We start from the raw sequence: 17,004 nt of genomic DNA, 5'->3' as shown, positions 1-17,004 counted from the left end.
ATTTTCTTCAGTGTATCAGCATTTACGAAGGAAAGTCTTCGTTTTCTGTTGAACGCGAAGTAAATAATAGTTTTAATGATGACCATCGTATGATTTAGCATATTAAGCATAGCCCAGGCACTACAAGGGAAATTTCATGTCGCACTGGTTTGTCAAAAAACAAAGTGTGTCGCATCCTACGGAAAGAAAATCTTTTCCTTTCCGCCTGTAGAAGATTCAAAATTTGCGGCCATCAGATTAACCCGTTGGTTAAACTTCTGTCATCGATTTATAGATAACGCCAAAATAAATTCAATTTTATTTACTGGTGAAGCCACTTTTATGAAAAATGATTCATCAATTCGAAAAATAGTCATTTATGGAGCGAAGAAAATCCACACGTTACTGTAGAAAGTAATTCCCAACATAGATTTCACATTAACGTTTAGTGTGTCATTATTTATGACAGTATTTTGGAACCGTTCGTTTTCAATAAAAACCTTCGTCTGTTTTCCTTTAATAAAAAATCGATTTATAAGTTTTTATTTACTTTTTATTGACTGTATTTACAGTAATTTTCTCATAATTAAATGTTGTTTTATTATTAAATCTTCTGCATTTAACAACTCTATTGTAGTACTACATACCTAAAAAAAAAATATGTTTGTCGATACCGGATTTTGTGTTTTACATCGTATATCTTAAAAACTATCTGAGTTACAGTTCTGGGATCTGTTTTATCCTTTTTCCTAGCTCAAATTACATAAGACACCTCCAACGTCATTCCTTAATTTTAATCCTAAAAATTACAGTAGGGCTTCTTTTTATCAGAAGAGCTGAAATCCGGGCAAAATCTTTCGCTAGCCGTAACTAGATAACAAAACGTTTCCAGACCTATATTTATATAAACGTTTTTCATTATTTTCACCAGTAGAACATGTCCTGAAGGTTTCTTCGTGGGAAATTCTGTATATAGCCGGGAAAGTAAAAATAATAACTGCTTATTTGAAAACTGAATATTTACTTATTTTTCAAGATGATATATAATATTATTAACAGTCAACTCGTATTTTATTACTGATAAACGTTTTTAATAATACCAGCAACTACCCTATTTCAAATGAAACACTCCATGTGCTCTATAACAATATCAGCCTATTCATAAATATCTGTTTTAAATTTCCATAGAGAAATTACTAAAAAAAATTAAACACCTATAAATGCATGAATTCGATAGATTTAAACAAATTAATGCCGCCTGTATTCATCGTAAATCTACAATTATATTACGATGATAAATAATAAAGTTTATATTACAGTCTATACATCTTGTATACGTATAATAAGAAATGAAATCATTTAATTCGTTTCCAGCTACGAACGGGAAAACGTAAAAACGATTATACTATTCTGTAGTAGCACGCGTTACTTAGTAGCAAACGAGTAAACTCGTTAACAGCAGTTACGGGATTAATAATAGGTGTGTAATGGATATTTTCTATATTATTATTGATCTGTTTAAAGTGACCGCTTTTCATTAGTGTTATCACCGGTCGTTAAAGACGGTATATATACCCGTCATATATATATATATATGTATTTGTGAAATAAATTACATTGAAATTGTCGTTGAAGAAACTTTAATCTGATGTTCATTATAATCTGTAGTATTATAGTAGTCATAATATTTAAGTACTGTATTTATTTATTTACCGTATTTTATTTAATTAATGTGAATTTAATTTTGTTTTTTACAGAATATTAGCGGATAATAAATTAGATAGAATTCATCCGAAAACATTTTCATCAAATCAACGTTTAAAACGTCTGTGAGTATTAAAATACAACTTTTTTTTTTCTTTTCTTATACTATTTAAAAAATCTGCAACTACTTGTTTAATTTTTCCACATATTTTGGGGCATCTGAGAAGATTCCTTCCATAAATTCGTGAGGAATTAAAAAATATTTTAATTATAAAAAAATCCACAAAGGGTTTCATATCTTTTCGGGCTTCGCTCTTGACATAATTTTTTTTCTTCAAATAAACTATAGGATTTAGATCGTCATCTAACGTGGAGGATTCATGTCAGGGAGAAAAGGAGGAAGCTTAAAATTAAGTTCAGGGAGATGTACTTATATAGTTATGTAGAGGTTCGAACCTAATAAGCAGTTGCTGTACTCGGGGTTTCCGAAACCAGTTTGCATCTACTGAATCTAAATACGGGGCACAAGTAACAGTAATATCGAAGTCGAACAGCGATTCCAGAACAAACTATTGAGAAATATAACGGAAGCGCCGTGGTTGGCAAAAAAACACTGAAATACACGATTATCTGGGATTGCCAAACGTTCGAGAGAAGATACCTCGCCTTTCGAATTCGGTACAAGATAAAAAATGAGGCTGAACTAATATGTGAACTAGTTCGTGGTCAATCTCCTGGATAACAGCGAAGACGTTCGGTGTCTAAAGCCATGCATATTATAAGATCTCTAAGTTATCCCAGATTTCAGGTGAATCAGCTACCCTGTAGTGTTGTGTATTGTTAAAATTATTCATTTCGTTCCGCCAGTTACTTTTATCGGTTCTTTGATTTGTTTCACTGTTTCTTTGATTAAATTATTCTCCGAGTGATTAATAAGACTATTTTTTGTAGTTTTTTCTTTACTGTTTTCGTTCCAGTATTCTTTGGACTCAACATTGTATGTAATTAAATTATTTATGTTTACTATATACGTTGTGTGTGAGAAAAGTAATGAGATTGGTAACACTGCGAGCGATCTGGCAACGCTGTGTCTACCGGTCTGTGCTAGACCGGTTTGTTCATTCCTTCCACATGCTCAGTACGAGTTTCAACTTCGTTCAGCCGTTTTGACAGCGCCATCAGTGAAGTTGTGTTTTTTTGTGTGTTACGAAAATGGAGCATCAGAATTTAGTGCGACGTTGTGCGATTAAGTTTTGTGTTAAACTTGGGGAATCCGCGAGTGTGACCTTTGAAAAGTTGAAACAGGCCTATGGGGAACATTGCTTATCAAGAGCACAAGTTTTCCACCGGCACAAATCATATTTGGAAGGCCAAGAACACTTTGAAGATTAACCTCGCTCAAGGAGACCTTCAACTTCAAAATCTGACGAAAACGTTGAGCGTGTGAGTGTTCTTGTGAGATCAGACCGTCGTTTAACAATAAGCATGATGAGTGAACAGTTAAATTTAAACGCTTTTACCGTACATCAAATTTTGACAAACGATTTGGACATGCGAAAGGTTTGTGTGAAATTGGTGCCGAAAAACCTCACGAAGGAACAGAAGGACAATCGAAGAAACGTGTGCGTCGATCTTCTTGAGAGGATTGACAATGAAGAATTTTTCAATCGTGTGATCACAGGTGATGAATCCTGGATATTTGAGTACGATCCTGAAACAAAGCGGCAAAGCGAAGATTGGCACACTCCGTCATCTCCTCGACCGAAAAAATATCGAATGAGCAAATCAATGATCAAAACCGTGTCGATTTACTTTTTTGACTGCAGGGGTATCGTGCATAAAGAATTTGTTCCTCGAGGACAAACTTTCAACCAAGTGTTTTACAAAGGTGTCCTTAAAAGCCTCAGGAAAAGAGTGATTCTCGTGAGACCAGACATTGCAGACAAGTGGATGCTTCATCATGACAATGCCCCGTGTCACGCGGCCATTTCCGTCTGGGAAGTTTTGACCTCAAAACGCATTCCTACGGTTCCTCAATCCCCTCCCCCCAATCACCTGATTTTTGTCCTTGTGACCTTTTTCTTTTCCCGAAATTGAAACGTGTCTTAAAAGAACGTCATTTTGGAACTCTGGAGAACATTCAAAAGACTGTAATTCTCTAAACTTGATAACATAACAGTCATCGGTTTGGCCTCTGTCAAGATGCCACCGATGCAAACGCCTCGGCAGACATTTCCATCAGTATATTTGCACAACCTACAATCGCCTTCGTATGGCCTCTTCCAACCACGACTATCTACCATAACCTACACCCTTAACTAACAAATTAAATACTTTGGCTTAGTTCCGTGATTAATTGTTGACGGTTTAGACATGTTAAGCAAAATCTAAAACCCAATTATTTCGAGTACGGTCGTATTCCCTTTTCGGTATGGGATCAAAATTTAACGCGAGATAAAACTTATATGAACGAATATCGCTTTAGAGTTTTATGAATTTTTAGTAATTAATTTCTGGAAATATATTAAAAAATTCTAAAACTATTAGGTTATTTATATAATCCACCTCTCTAGTCGTCTTAATATGAAGTTAAAATGTGTAAAAATTTGATATATTTTGTTTTTATAAACTTCGAAATCCTATATAAACTTCGAAAGTTCGTATTTAGTTTTTGTGGACTTTATTCAAAGAGTTTTACCCAGGATCAATTTCTCTACAAGTTTTGTTTAACTTTTACGTGTTTATTACCCGTTTAATTAGGTTATTTAAACTAAATTTATAATAGTTTTTTTGATCCCAATCTTTTGTCATTTATCCAGTATTTTTTTAAAACTACTAAAAATATCCTGCTAGGATCTATTTTTTTTTTTCAATTTTTCAGGTCAGATTTAAAATAAAACCACTAAATTAGCCCTCAGTTTTAATTCTAAGAATTCCATTCTGGCTTAATTTTTCCGAAGGAGCAAAAATCAGTCCGAAATTTTTCGCCACCTGACACTTGTTAACGAATTTTTTTCCGAATCTATGTTTATGTTAACTTCTTTATTTTCACCATTAGAATACGTCGTAAAATTTTTGTTACATTTGTCGTGAATCGTTCTGTATTTATATTTTTAATTTCCCTGCTCTATTTTTGGGACCTAATTAAGAGAAGACAAACTTTTTAAAAGGCTTACAATCATGTAATATTAATTTTTAAAACTGTAATTCTCCTGTTTATAGATTTAAGTACCCTCAAAATCGGCTGGATTATTTTGAATTTCCCCCGATCTAAGAAAATCCGAGATAATATTGACAAGAACTAGTTAGAATAAATCCATATTAAACAGCTAACTCTATAATTAATCGGTTAATGTCTAATTTGGACAGTTATTAATTACAGTTGTTAATGCTTGCTAAAATAAGTTATAAATCCTATATTTAGTTCCGTCGAATAGCTAAACTTAACTTTAACTTCGTAACTAACAACTTTAAAACTAACTTTAGAAATCGTTATAATAATGAATTTCTAAGTAATAAAATAGCTGTGTAAAATAATGAAGATATCTAAAAATAGATTAACTGTTCTTTAATTTACATAGAGATTTATTATTTTTTCCCATCAGTTTGAATCGTAATATTTCGCTTCATAATAACAATATTTAAACTAAGATGATCTTATTTAATTCCTCAGTCACTTTTCTGTTAACTTTTCTTATTTTATTACGCTAATTAAACGTCTTTATTTTAGTCTGTTATTTTAAACTAAGTAATAGTAGTCAAAAAAAGTAATTTAAAAAAAATGTGTTTAAATACAGTGGAACGCTCGATCCGGATTGACCTTTCAAGACCGAATACGGATAAATGGAAAATTAAAAACGTTTTTCATAGTACTAATCATGTCATTAGCAAGTTTAATGGATATCACACCTAATAAAAAACAAAAATGTAAAGAAATATAAATTCATTTCATTAAAATTAAAAAGAGTTCAAAACATATATAAAAAAACAGATAGAGTAATACAGTATTCAAAAAGTGACGCAACCTAGCGGAAAATAGGTTACTTACAATAGTTGTTGAAAGCAGCCTCCATTATCCGATTCACATAATTGAATATGTCGTTGCACAGTCTTAAACACGTATTCTAAAGTGTTTTATTGAGCAATTGCAGCGACACATCGTTCGATTTCGCCTTGCGATCTGGGTACGGTGTGAGGATCAGTTGTGTAAGTGGAATCCTTTAGGTATCCTCACAAGAAACAGTCAGGAGGGGATAAATCAGGACCCTAAGGAGAGACCACAACCCCTTCGAATCATTTTTCCGTAAAACACTGATCCAAAAAAGGCTTAGTTTGTCGGCTGTACGAGCCCTAGCACTGTCCTCCTGAAACCGCATGTACTCTACCCGGTCTGCAGGTCTCTTTTCTTTTTCTTTTTTTTTTTTTTTTGTCTTCAGTCATTTCACTGGTTTGATGTGCAGCTCTCCAAGATTCCCTATCTAGTGCTAGTCGTTTCATTTCAGTATACCCTCTACATCCTACATCCCTAACAATTTGTTTTACATATTCCAAACGTGGCCTGCCTACACAATTTTTTCCTTCTACCTGTCCTTCCAATATTAAAGCGACTATTCCAGGATGCCTTACTTAGTATCTGGTCTATAAGTCTGTCTCTTCTTTTAACTATATTTTTCCAAATGCTTCTTTCTTCATCTATTTGCCGCAATACCTCTTCATTTGTCACTTTATCCACCATCTGATTTTTAACATTCTCCTATAGCACCGCATTTCAAAAGCTTCTAATCTTTTCTTCTCAGATACTCCGATTGTCCAAGTTTCACTTCCATATAAAGCGACACTCCAAACATACACTTTCAAAAATCTTTTCCTGACACTTAAATTAATTTTTTATGTAAACAAATTATATTTCTTACTGAAGGCTCGTTTAGCTTGTGCTATTCGGCATTTTATATCGCTCCTGCTCTTCAGGTATAGTGTTTACAAATTGTTGCACCATCTGTATGTAGTGCTCACTGTTCGCTGTGCCGTGCAAGAATGTCATGAAGATTTGCCAACGTGACAATGCACACCAAACACTCATTTTTGTCCGTGCAGAGGAGACTCGTGCAGGCAATGTGGATTTTCTGTACACCAAATTCGCGAATTCTGTGAATTCACTTATCTATCGAGGCGAAACCGTGCCTCGTCAGACCGAAACCGATCGTCTAGTTCGTACCCGTGTGGTGTTACAGATGACATGAAGCATTGACAGAAAGCTACATGTTTTCCAGCGTCTGCAGGTAACATTCTTCCGTAAGGTTGCGTCACATTTTGAACTCTCTTTACGTTACCATTGAGTAGAGATTTACAAAAAAAAGGAAGCGGGACTTACAAAAATTATCTGAAACAAATTAAAATTTACTGCCTAACCGATTTTTAAAAAGTTTCATTAAAAAAATAATCTATTAAGAAAAATGTTTGTTGTGAACACTACATGACTTCATTGTACGCCTATTAAATTACATATACACATTTTTTTTTTAAAATGAAAAGTACATAAAATTTTATTTCATTAATAACTTCTCATATTTTTTCATATTTTCTTTTATCGTTATTAACGAATTATTATTTAGTGTAAAAAGTTTTTTTTACAATCAGCTCAAATATAATTAACAAATCAATATATTTAAAATAAAAAAAAAATGTTAAAAAAATGAGATGAAGTCTGATTCGAACCGATATGCCTTCCCCTTGTAAGATCCAAATAATTCATTAATTACAATTTTATTTGACTATAACTCTGGAACCGATGAAAATAAGTACCACTTGAAAAGCTCTCAATGAGGACTTACTATTGCAGTTAAGAAAAAGTCCAAAATCAAATTTTTTAGGGGTTTTGAGCTTTTTTGGACTCTTCTGGTTCAGTAGATTGCAATCAGAAGAGGAAGTGCACAACTAGATGTTACAACAGTCCTAAATCCAAACTTTCAACATCCTACTACGGCTAATCGTTTTTCAGTTATGCGACATACATTCGTACAGACGTCATGCCGAAACTAGTCAAAATGGAAATTTCCGTTGAAATCGGAAAACCGAAATTTTTTGCAATCACAATACTTCCTTTACTTCGTACAAGGAAGTAAAAATTACAAAAAAAAATAGTACTGTAGAAAAATTGAGTTAGTTGTATGTATTACAAAATTTGTATTATTAAAAATTACAAAAAAAATCTAAAAAATTACAATACATTTAATTAAATGAAACTTACTGATAGTCATCAATCAAATCATAGCTTTAAAAACATTATTTCTTCTTAAAACAAAATACCTATAATCTGTACTTACTTTAATGTTGAATTTCGTTTATGAGCTGAAAGATCACGTAATCGTTTTACTCCTCCACAGGATCACTCCTCCACAGCGACAGTCAAACATTCAAGAGAAGTTTCACGTATCCGGCCCTAGATGCAAGTCATTACATCATAGTTCACGCTCCACCGTGGTGTTTTCATCAATCTTTTCAGACGTTAATTTTATAATTACTTTAACACAGGCCTAAATTTACTTTGCGTTATTTGAAATGCAAAAAGATTAATTAAAAGACCCAATAAAAACACACATCGATAAAAATATATTTCCTCTTGAAGCAAGGTATTATTTGAGTAGTATTGTATATTTTTTTAAATACTGTAGTGTATTAATTTTTTTTAATTTCCTAGTTTCATATCCGGAAAATCGACATTCGGATAATTGACTTCCCATTGCTTGTCTTACCTTAAATGTATTATATATAAAGTGATGATGCCGAATATCTGAATGATGTTTTCATAATGTTGCAGTTAGGTAGAACAAAGCTCGGATTTTCGTAACCCTTGTAAATTTGCTTTGCTCCTCCGGGGGTCCTCTCTTTTTTATTTTTATGTACAAAAATATGTGTTTAATTTTATTAATTAATTAATGTTATTTTATTTTCTTTCAGCTCATTACGGAATTGTGGGCTGGTTGAAATACCGTGGGAAGCATTTGAACCTCTGTCTCAGTTAACCTCATTGTAAGTATTGCTATTCGTATTATTATTGTTATTATTTATTATTACTATTATTATTATATTTATATAAATATATGTATATATAAATTATATATATATATATATATATATATATTAAGACGGACATCGACTTCTGCGGTCATTAGCCCTCGTCACATTCTTTAAAATTAGGTTTAAATTATCATCAACCCATCGGGTTGGTCTAGTGGTGAACGCGTCTTCCCAAATCAGCTGATTTGGAAGTCGAGAGTTCCAGCGTTCAAGTCCTAGTAAAGCCAGATATTTTTACACGGACTTGAATACTAGATCGTGGATACCGGTGTTCTTTGGTGGTTGGGTTTCAATTAACCACACATCTCAGGTATGGTCGAACTGAGAATGTACAAGACTACACTTCATTCACACTCATACATATCATCCTCATTCATCCTCTGAAGTATTATCTAAACGGTAGTTACCGGAGGCTAAACAGGAAAAAGAAAGGTTTAAATTATCATCAAGTTCGTCATTTGTAAGGGTGTAAAGAACACTTACATTTTATTTAAAAACACCAAAATTATCAACACAGAAACATTAAACACAACCACTGAGAACACTTACAGGGTTTAAAGGGCCTTTACATTAAAAATAAACAATAAATAAAACACAAAACAAAAGTAAAAAAGATTGTATTAACACCAACATTATTCATATCCAAAAAGTCCGTAGCCAAAAATTATTTTCTTTCTCTTCTTTTTAAGCACCCCCGGGGCAATTGAAACCGCGCTAAGCAGCGCATCAGCCGCCCCAGGATGCCGTGGAAGTTGACTGCCCCCCTATAAAATGTCACGTAGGACTTAACCCATCGGTGTCCCCCCCCCCCCGCATCATAAGAGCAATTTGACAAGTTTAGGACGGTCAAAGAACCCCTCGGCGGGGAGGCTGCCCTTGCCGATCCTATCCTACTTGGCTTCAGACATGCCTTGCGCATATCCTTTGCCCCCCCCCCCCCGCCATCAGTCCACCCTCGAGGGTTTGTCATGCCATCATCGGATACGTCCCGAAACCCCATTCTTACATGCAGGCGAGCCCAGGCGTCTAGGCAAGAGGGCTATCTCCCAGCCCTGTACGTGCTACGATTCAAGACTTCTTTTGTATAAATAGAATTAACTACTCTTTTAGAGATTCTTTAACACAGTTTGATTTATATACTTATAGACCTTTTAGCAGTCCACTGGCGTGTAGATAAGCAACTGTTTTTTCTTCATATCCTTTTTCCAAATCAGCACCAATACTCTTTCTTAGTCCAAATCTCTTTCTGAGGCCCTCGTATATGGTACACTCTTCCAATAGATGCACGACTGTAAGTGCTTTATTAAAAACACCACACGTTGGTCTTTCTTCGCTGGTTCAAAAATATGAATTTATTATTAACGTGTGACCGATTCTAAGTCTGGTCACCGCTACATGTTCTCGGCTAGTCAGCTTCACATCACTTTTCCATTTAAATGGAGAAGTTTCAACTGCTTTAGTTCGGTATTATATCTTCTCCAACCATTACTTCATCGGTTTCTTATTGTATTGGTTAGAAAATTTTTAACATCTGCCACTCGTACAGGAATTATATCCAGATTATCACACACTGTCGCCTTTCTGGCAGCTTCGTCTGTTCATTTCATTCCCTGCAATACCTGCATGTCCTGGAGTCCATACAAATACATATCGCAGTCATCGTTGATTTATAACATACAAAATGGACAGGATTTTTCCAATAAGGACTTTCTTAATGTTCTTGTTCCGAATTGCAGTAAGTGAACTTAGAGAGTCAGAACATATTAGCACTCTCTCTTCGCATTAGTGTTCCGAGTAGCGAAGAGCTTGCTATATGGCAATAAGTTTTGCCGTTTAAACACTGGCCATATCTGGTAGTTTCCAAAAATAGGCTTCTCCATTTACATTCATGGAGCATCCAACACCAAGTTCTGTTTTAGAACCGTTGGTATAAATTTTTATGTGTTCTTCGTAGCTACTGACGGTTGATAAATATTCCTGACTTAGAATCCATGGTGGTAAAAAGCTCTTAAGTCCACGGCTTATGATTACTGGTGGCTTCTTTTTTATTTTTTCACGAGAAAGATCCACTCTTACCACTAGTAAAACCCATGGTCGTATTTTATTTTATTTTTTATTGTAGAAATTTCTAATGTCTCTGGTAAAGCAATTTCTTATTTTCTTGTCAATTTGTGATACCTGCTGGTCTGGAATAGGTAGCACGATGTTCATATAATGCAGCCAAAGGATGATCGTTAAACATTTTGATGTTTATACGGGTAAGGAAGGCCCATTTGCTGCATATGTTAGCAGTGGGATCTCTCTTCTATAATGCAGTAAAATTACTCCGGCTTCCGACATTAGACTAGTCGCCGGGTTTGTACTGAATGCGCCTGTGGCATATCTTATTCCGCTGTTATGTATTTTGCCTAACTTTCGTAAATGCGACGTTATAGCGGGAGAATATAACAAATGCGCGTAACTAAAATATGACTTTAATTAGGTGAAATTTCGAGATACTGAGAATAATTTTATATTGGGAGAATTGATCTCTCAAGAGGTGTAGGAAAATTAAGAAAAAATCTTAGTTTCTGAATCTAGAGAAGAAGGAGGAGGATTTCTGAATCAAAATCGACAAAACTACAAATTAAGATCCTTGGTCGGAAGAAAGCAAGAAGTAACACCCTGACCCCCTTCCATAAAGGAAGACACTCCCGGTCTTCCTTTAGTGACAATCCCGGTCGCCACACCACCTCCTCCGTTCCTAGCCCTGATGAGATTTACCGGAGGTCATCTTCTAAACCCTCAATATTTGATTACATATTTCAGTCATCAATACGGGTTCTATCAGGATGACACCGATGCAAATGCCTCGAAAGACATCTCCATCGGTGTTAAAACCCATTAAATAACAAAGATTAAATTATATTCCGTATTTTCTAAACCGAATTGTCCAAAATCAGAACCAAATTGAAAAACTGATAACCAAATAAAACTTTACAAATTGAGCTATAACAAAACATCAATCCCATATCTTCAAAAATTGTTCGCAACATCACAATTTTGACACCTACCGTAGTAAAGCAACTAAAATTACCAATTAAGTCATGAACATACCAAATAACAACGGGTACTATTGCCGAATGCGCCTACTCTGGCGGAAAAGCACACAAACAGGTCCTTAGCCACCCAGGCTCCTATTCTTCTTTACAGTCCTTCCAAGCGCCAAAAACCTTAAAAGTCTTTCAGCAATGCGCCACTCTTCTCTAACTTTCCCGTAAGCCCGCAGATCCAGACTCGAACCGATACCCTCAAGCTCCCTGACCACCTCTGTACATCTAAACTTATATTTTGAGCAGACGTACAGCACATGAGATGCGTCATCGATACTAAGCTTCAAGGTCATTGACCCGAGTCACTCGAGCCAGACTGTACCGAAATGAGCCTTGCCCTGAAAGGAACTGAGTCATATGCCGGTTCGGGGAAATCCATGAGGTGACACCCACTGCCCTTATGTCTGGAAAGAGACCGTGCGTGTACCGCCGCCCGTCTGCCCTCTCATCCCACCCGTCCTGCCGAATACTAAAACCTTTCTCCTCTATTTCCCGAATACGCTGCACAGTCTGTTCACCCGACAGCGTAACGTAACCGGCGTTCCGACGCAAGGACGTCAATCGGTTTAACACCCGCGATAACTATAACTGCCTCATGTGAAATATAGCCCCAATTAAGTAACAGTAACAATAAGTAACAGGTGACGTTTAGCCCTCAACAGAATACTTCGGTAGCTTTTATACCTCATTCTGTTCGCTCAAACAGGCGATGCGTAAAGCGTAATCGCCTAGCATACACCTTATTACAAAATTTTCATTGTTTTAGAATTTAAATCCCGTTCGAGGTGGACCACCCTAGTCATCACACGCCTTCTTAGCGATGCTCTGAAAGTGCTCCTTGAATCTGAAATTCAAAGACCAGTATGATTTTCGACCGGGGAAAAGTGCAGAGGATTCAATTTTAAAAGTGAGAAACGACAGTGTAAAACGATGAAAGAATACTGGAAAAAAGATGAAACAACAGAGCTAAGGCGAAATAAAAAGCTGCAATGCGGTTTATACTGGACAAATAGAAAAAAATCGATATGGTTAAATGTAATAATAATTTAAAATGTAAATTCAATAATTAACAGAAAATGAAATATTTTAAAGTATTAAATTATTAAAAAATAAAACACAATAATAATTCAGAAGGCATTAATGAAAATTATTTTAGCATAAATGTTTATATCCATTAAAAAATGAGTAAAAGATTTAGAGCTTTTTAAAATGTTTAATTAATTTGCATTATTTAATAACAAATTATTTTCTTATCATATAAATAAGTATGGTTAATTCACTGAGAAAATTATATTATCTGTAAAAAAAATTCTTTTAATTATATTTGAAATAACTAATTTTTTTAAATAGTTAGGAAATTTATTAAAAATAGCGACGGTACCGTAATATGTCTCTTTTTTACGCTCAAGTATTGTGTTGAGTAATAGGAAAACAGTTCTGTTGTCTGGTTTGGTAGAATTGTATAGTAAATATATTGCTACTTTTTAAGAAAAAGGGACTAATTTTTTTTTTAATACTTTGTATATTCATAAATACAGAGTGATTTTTTAGTCCTGTTACCCAATTTTAAATATAATTTAAGAAAGGGAAATTTAGGTGGAATAAAGAAATTTATTTGTTACTTACAAAAGAGATTTAATAAATAGCTATTACTTACATAATTGTTAAAGAATAGGCTCAAAATGCCCACCCCTTGCGGTTATACATGCACGGACACTTTTCAGCAAATTAGCAGAAACCTTTTTAAGAGTCGCATTGGAAATATTCGTGATTAAGTCTGTAATATTGACTTTAAGTTCATCAATAGTGTGAGGAATGCTTTTGAAGGCCTCGGACTTAATATAGCCCAGCAAAAAGTAGTCAGGAGATGTGAGGTCTGGGGACCTTGGAGGCCATAAGCCCTTGCTTATTATTCGATCATCAAAAGAACTCTTGCAGAAAATCTGTGGTTTCTCGAGACGTGTGGCACGGAACGCCGTCTTGCTGAAACCAGCAATACCGTTCTTGAGGTTCCAGGAGGGACACAAATTGGCGCACGATATTCCTTTATACTTCACCATTTACTGTCTGTTCGAGGAATATGGGTCCGACTGTATGATGACGAGATATCGCACACCACACACCAACTTTTTCAGGATGCAAAGATTTGTCTTGTAAAGCGTTAGGATTTTCAACCGCCCAAATTCGTCAGTTTTGACTGTTCACATAACCGTCGAGATGGATCCAAGCTTCATCACTAAAGAACACTGTGTTTAAAAATTCGATTCCGTTATCGTTTACGAGAGACCTACACCAACGGCAATATTGCAATCGCTTGTTTAAATCTGAAGGCTGAAGCTCTTGGACTAATCGTACGCGATACGGATACAATTTTTTAGCGGCTTTCTGAACACTCGAATATGACAAACCGACTTGCGTGGAGCTTTTAAACTTTTCCGTGGAGAATTGAGCAATCTTGTTTTCACATTCTTTAAAACGTCATCTGTCAAGCGAGTTGGTCGACCGCTACGTTTTCTGTTGCAAACACTACCTGTCTCTCGAAATCGGTTTGCTAGCCTAGAAATTGACATTTTTTCTGGCGGAGGAACACCAACAAATTTAATTTGATGTGATTCTTTTACACTCGCGTACGATTTCGTAGTAAAATATTATTCAATAATGAAAACTGGATGTTCAATGGTAAAAGACATTCTGTTCGCAACACGACCGGAAACGGCAAAAACGTTTACACAGCTCAAGGAGAATCAACTCACACTGCCGTATCAATACCGGTTAAGTAGCGTTACCAACATCGTGTCACAAAACAAAATTTCCTTTTCTTAGAAAAAAATTACCAGACATTAACAATTGGGTAACAGAACTAAAAAATCACTCTGTATAAACACATGAATAAATTTAAAAAATGAACTTTATTGCAATGTAGAACATAAGTGTAAAATTTAATTTTGATTTATTTAAATCTATATAATATTTAATTTGAAAGTAAATGGCTTTCATTTAAAAGAAATTTAGACATACATAATGACAGAATAAATAGGATAAACAGGTTTGTGGTGGTTCAAATATCACTAACTTATAAAAATAAAGATTTAAGTAATAATTGAAAAAATATTACTGTTTTAATCTTTAGTGAGAAGATTTTCAAATTGTCTTTACCATAACTGGTATCACTTACTAACATCTTTTTTGTTTTGTTTCCAGTGATTTTTCATTTTGCTTGAGTCTACTTCTCGAATTTGCTGAGTCCATTCTGTTCTTGTTCTTTTCTTTTGAAATCCTTTTCACGTTTAGAGTTTTCGTCTGAACGTGTCAATATCTTGATAGTTTTTCGTTTTACGCTCCCCACATTTTTCGCATTTTTTCACATAAAAATTACTTAATATAGCATGTATTACAATAATTGATGAATAAAACATTAGAGAAATACCGTAGTAACCCTAGAACGCGATAAAAATAACCCGATAATACATTAGATACACTATCTAATGCTTTTTAACACAGTGTTTTATGCCGGTCATTTTAAACATTCTCTATATTACCATATTAAAAAACAGTTATTGAATTTAATATTTAATAATCTAAACTTTACTGTTAATTAGTCAAGGTTAGCGAGCGTAGGTTAAGTTTCGTTAGATTATATTTATAATTTCTCTGCAAATACCTCCAAATACTCACTGATTTGAAAGAATTCCGCCTCTACTTTCTTTTTGAAAACGAGGACTCGTCTATTTCTACCGTCATTCCTGGACCACCTTTTTAATAAATGTTCATCACAGACACCTCTCTCAGGTAGATTTTCCAACTCGTTATCGCTTCGCTTGACATTAACCTATGCTCCCTACCCTTCACTAATTAACCTTGACTGATATGTTAATATGTAAGGTACGTTAATATGTTTAAAATTACCGTTACAAAACAGCAACTCAGTGTGTTTTCTCTTATGTTTTATTCATATATTATTATAAAACATGCTATATTAAGTAATTTTTATGTCAAAAAATTTGAAAAAAGTGGGGGGCATAAAACGAAAAAGTACCCTCGGTCTATGATTTCGCGTGTTTCTATTTTTGTTTCTTTTAGATTTTCTTTACCTTTTGAACCGCTTTGTAATTGTCTTCTATCGTTTTCGTCAATTCACATCGATTGTCCTGCAGGACAAGTCCAATTTCTATTCGCGACTGATAGTTTGTCTACTGTCAGGTATATTTCATAGTTTTTCCATTATTCATCGGTTTTCATTATTTCTAACCGTCTTCTGCTTTTCCAGATCCAAGTATTTTCTTCAGTATTTTCTTTTCTACCTTCTCAAGCCTCTACCTTCTACCTTTCTTTACCTTTTCTACCTTCTCGCCCACGCAGGGTACCTCGGGCTTTATCATTGTCGTGTAACGTCTCAGTTTCCTCAACCCTAAGATTCGTTTCTTGTTTTAGTCATTTAAATAAGCTTTTGTGAGGTTTGTGATCCTGTTTTTTTTTGGCTTCTTTATCCAGCCCACTGGATTGTATTACTTCGAGCTGAAGAGCTCTTTTGATTTTGCCATATTTTGTGTTAGATATTTGGGTTTATTTTTTCGTTTATAACTTTTTTTATTATATATTTTTTTTAAATTTAGATTTACTTTGATTCTGAACAGAATTAATTTACAGTACGTTGAATGCAAGTAGATGATCTAGACTGAAATTCTACGAAATAATGTTTATAAAAGATATTATGCATCGATTTACTTATGCAATTTTATTTATATCAAACGCACACATACAATTACTTCCGTTTAATATTATTGAGGGTGGTTATACTTGTGTGCGCAATGTGGGTGTTTGAAAGCGCCTGTTCGGTAGGTTTTTAGGGAAGGGGGTGATATTGTGACCGGGGTTATGTGTGCGGTTAAGGGATGCGGTTAGCAGTAATAGTGTGGTGGTATGTGCAAAAGGAGCGGGAGAAAGTGGCGATGAAGGAATTGTTAGACGGGGTGGAACGGGTCTTGTAGCATCTAAGATGAAATCTCGGAGTGTGTCGAGTCGTCGTTCCTACTATGTACTAGTGTCGAGATGTTAGTAAACGGCGCGTATGTGTAAGTGTGCGCGCGCAACGTAACTGAAAGTTAAGGAAGGGAAGATTTTACGTAGGGGCTGGATTGTTAAACAGGGTAAG

At 34.7% G+C, this 17,004-nt stretch overlaps 1 protein-coding gene across 1 annotated transcript in view; it reads left to right on the top strand.

The window, feature by feature from the left end:
• Positions 1-17,004, top strand: part of rk (G-protein coupled receptor rickets) — a 354,008-nt gene that overhangs the window by 235,955 nt on the left and 101,049 nt on the right. The window contains exons 3-4 of the mRNA XM_075378867.1: positions 1,737-1,808; positions 8,641-8,712. Coding sequence (XP_075234982.1) covers positions 1,737-1,808; positions 8,641-8,712 — 144 coding nt within the window. The remainder of the gene's footprint in view (positions 1-1,736; positions 1,809-8,640; positions 8,713-17,004) is intronic.

This window comes from Lycorma delicatula, chromosome 11 (assembly GCF_047948215.1).
Source record: "Lycorma delicatula isolate Av1 chromosome 11, ASM4794821v1, whole genome shotgun sequence".
Classification (NCBI taxonomy): Eukaryota; Metazoa; Arthropoda; class Insecta; order Hemiptera; family Fulgoridae; genus Lycorma; species Lycorma delicatula.
The sequence above is the reverse complement of the archived record's forward strand: the minus strand, read 5'-3'. Positions and strand labels throughout refer to the sequence as shown.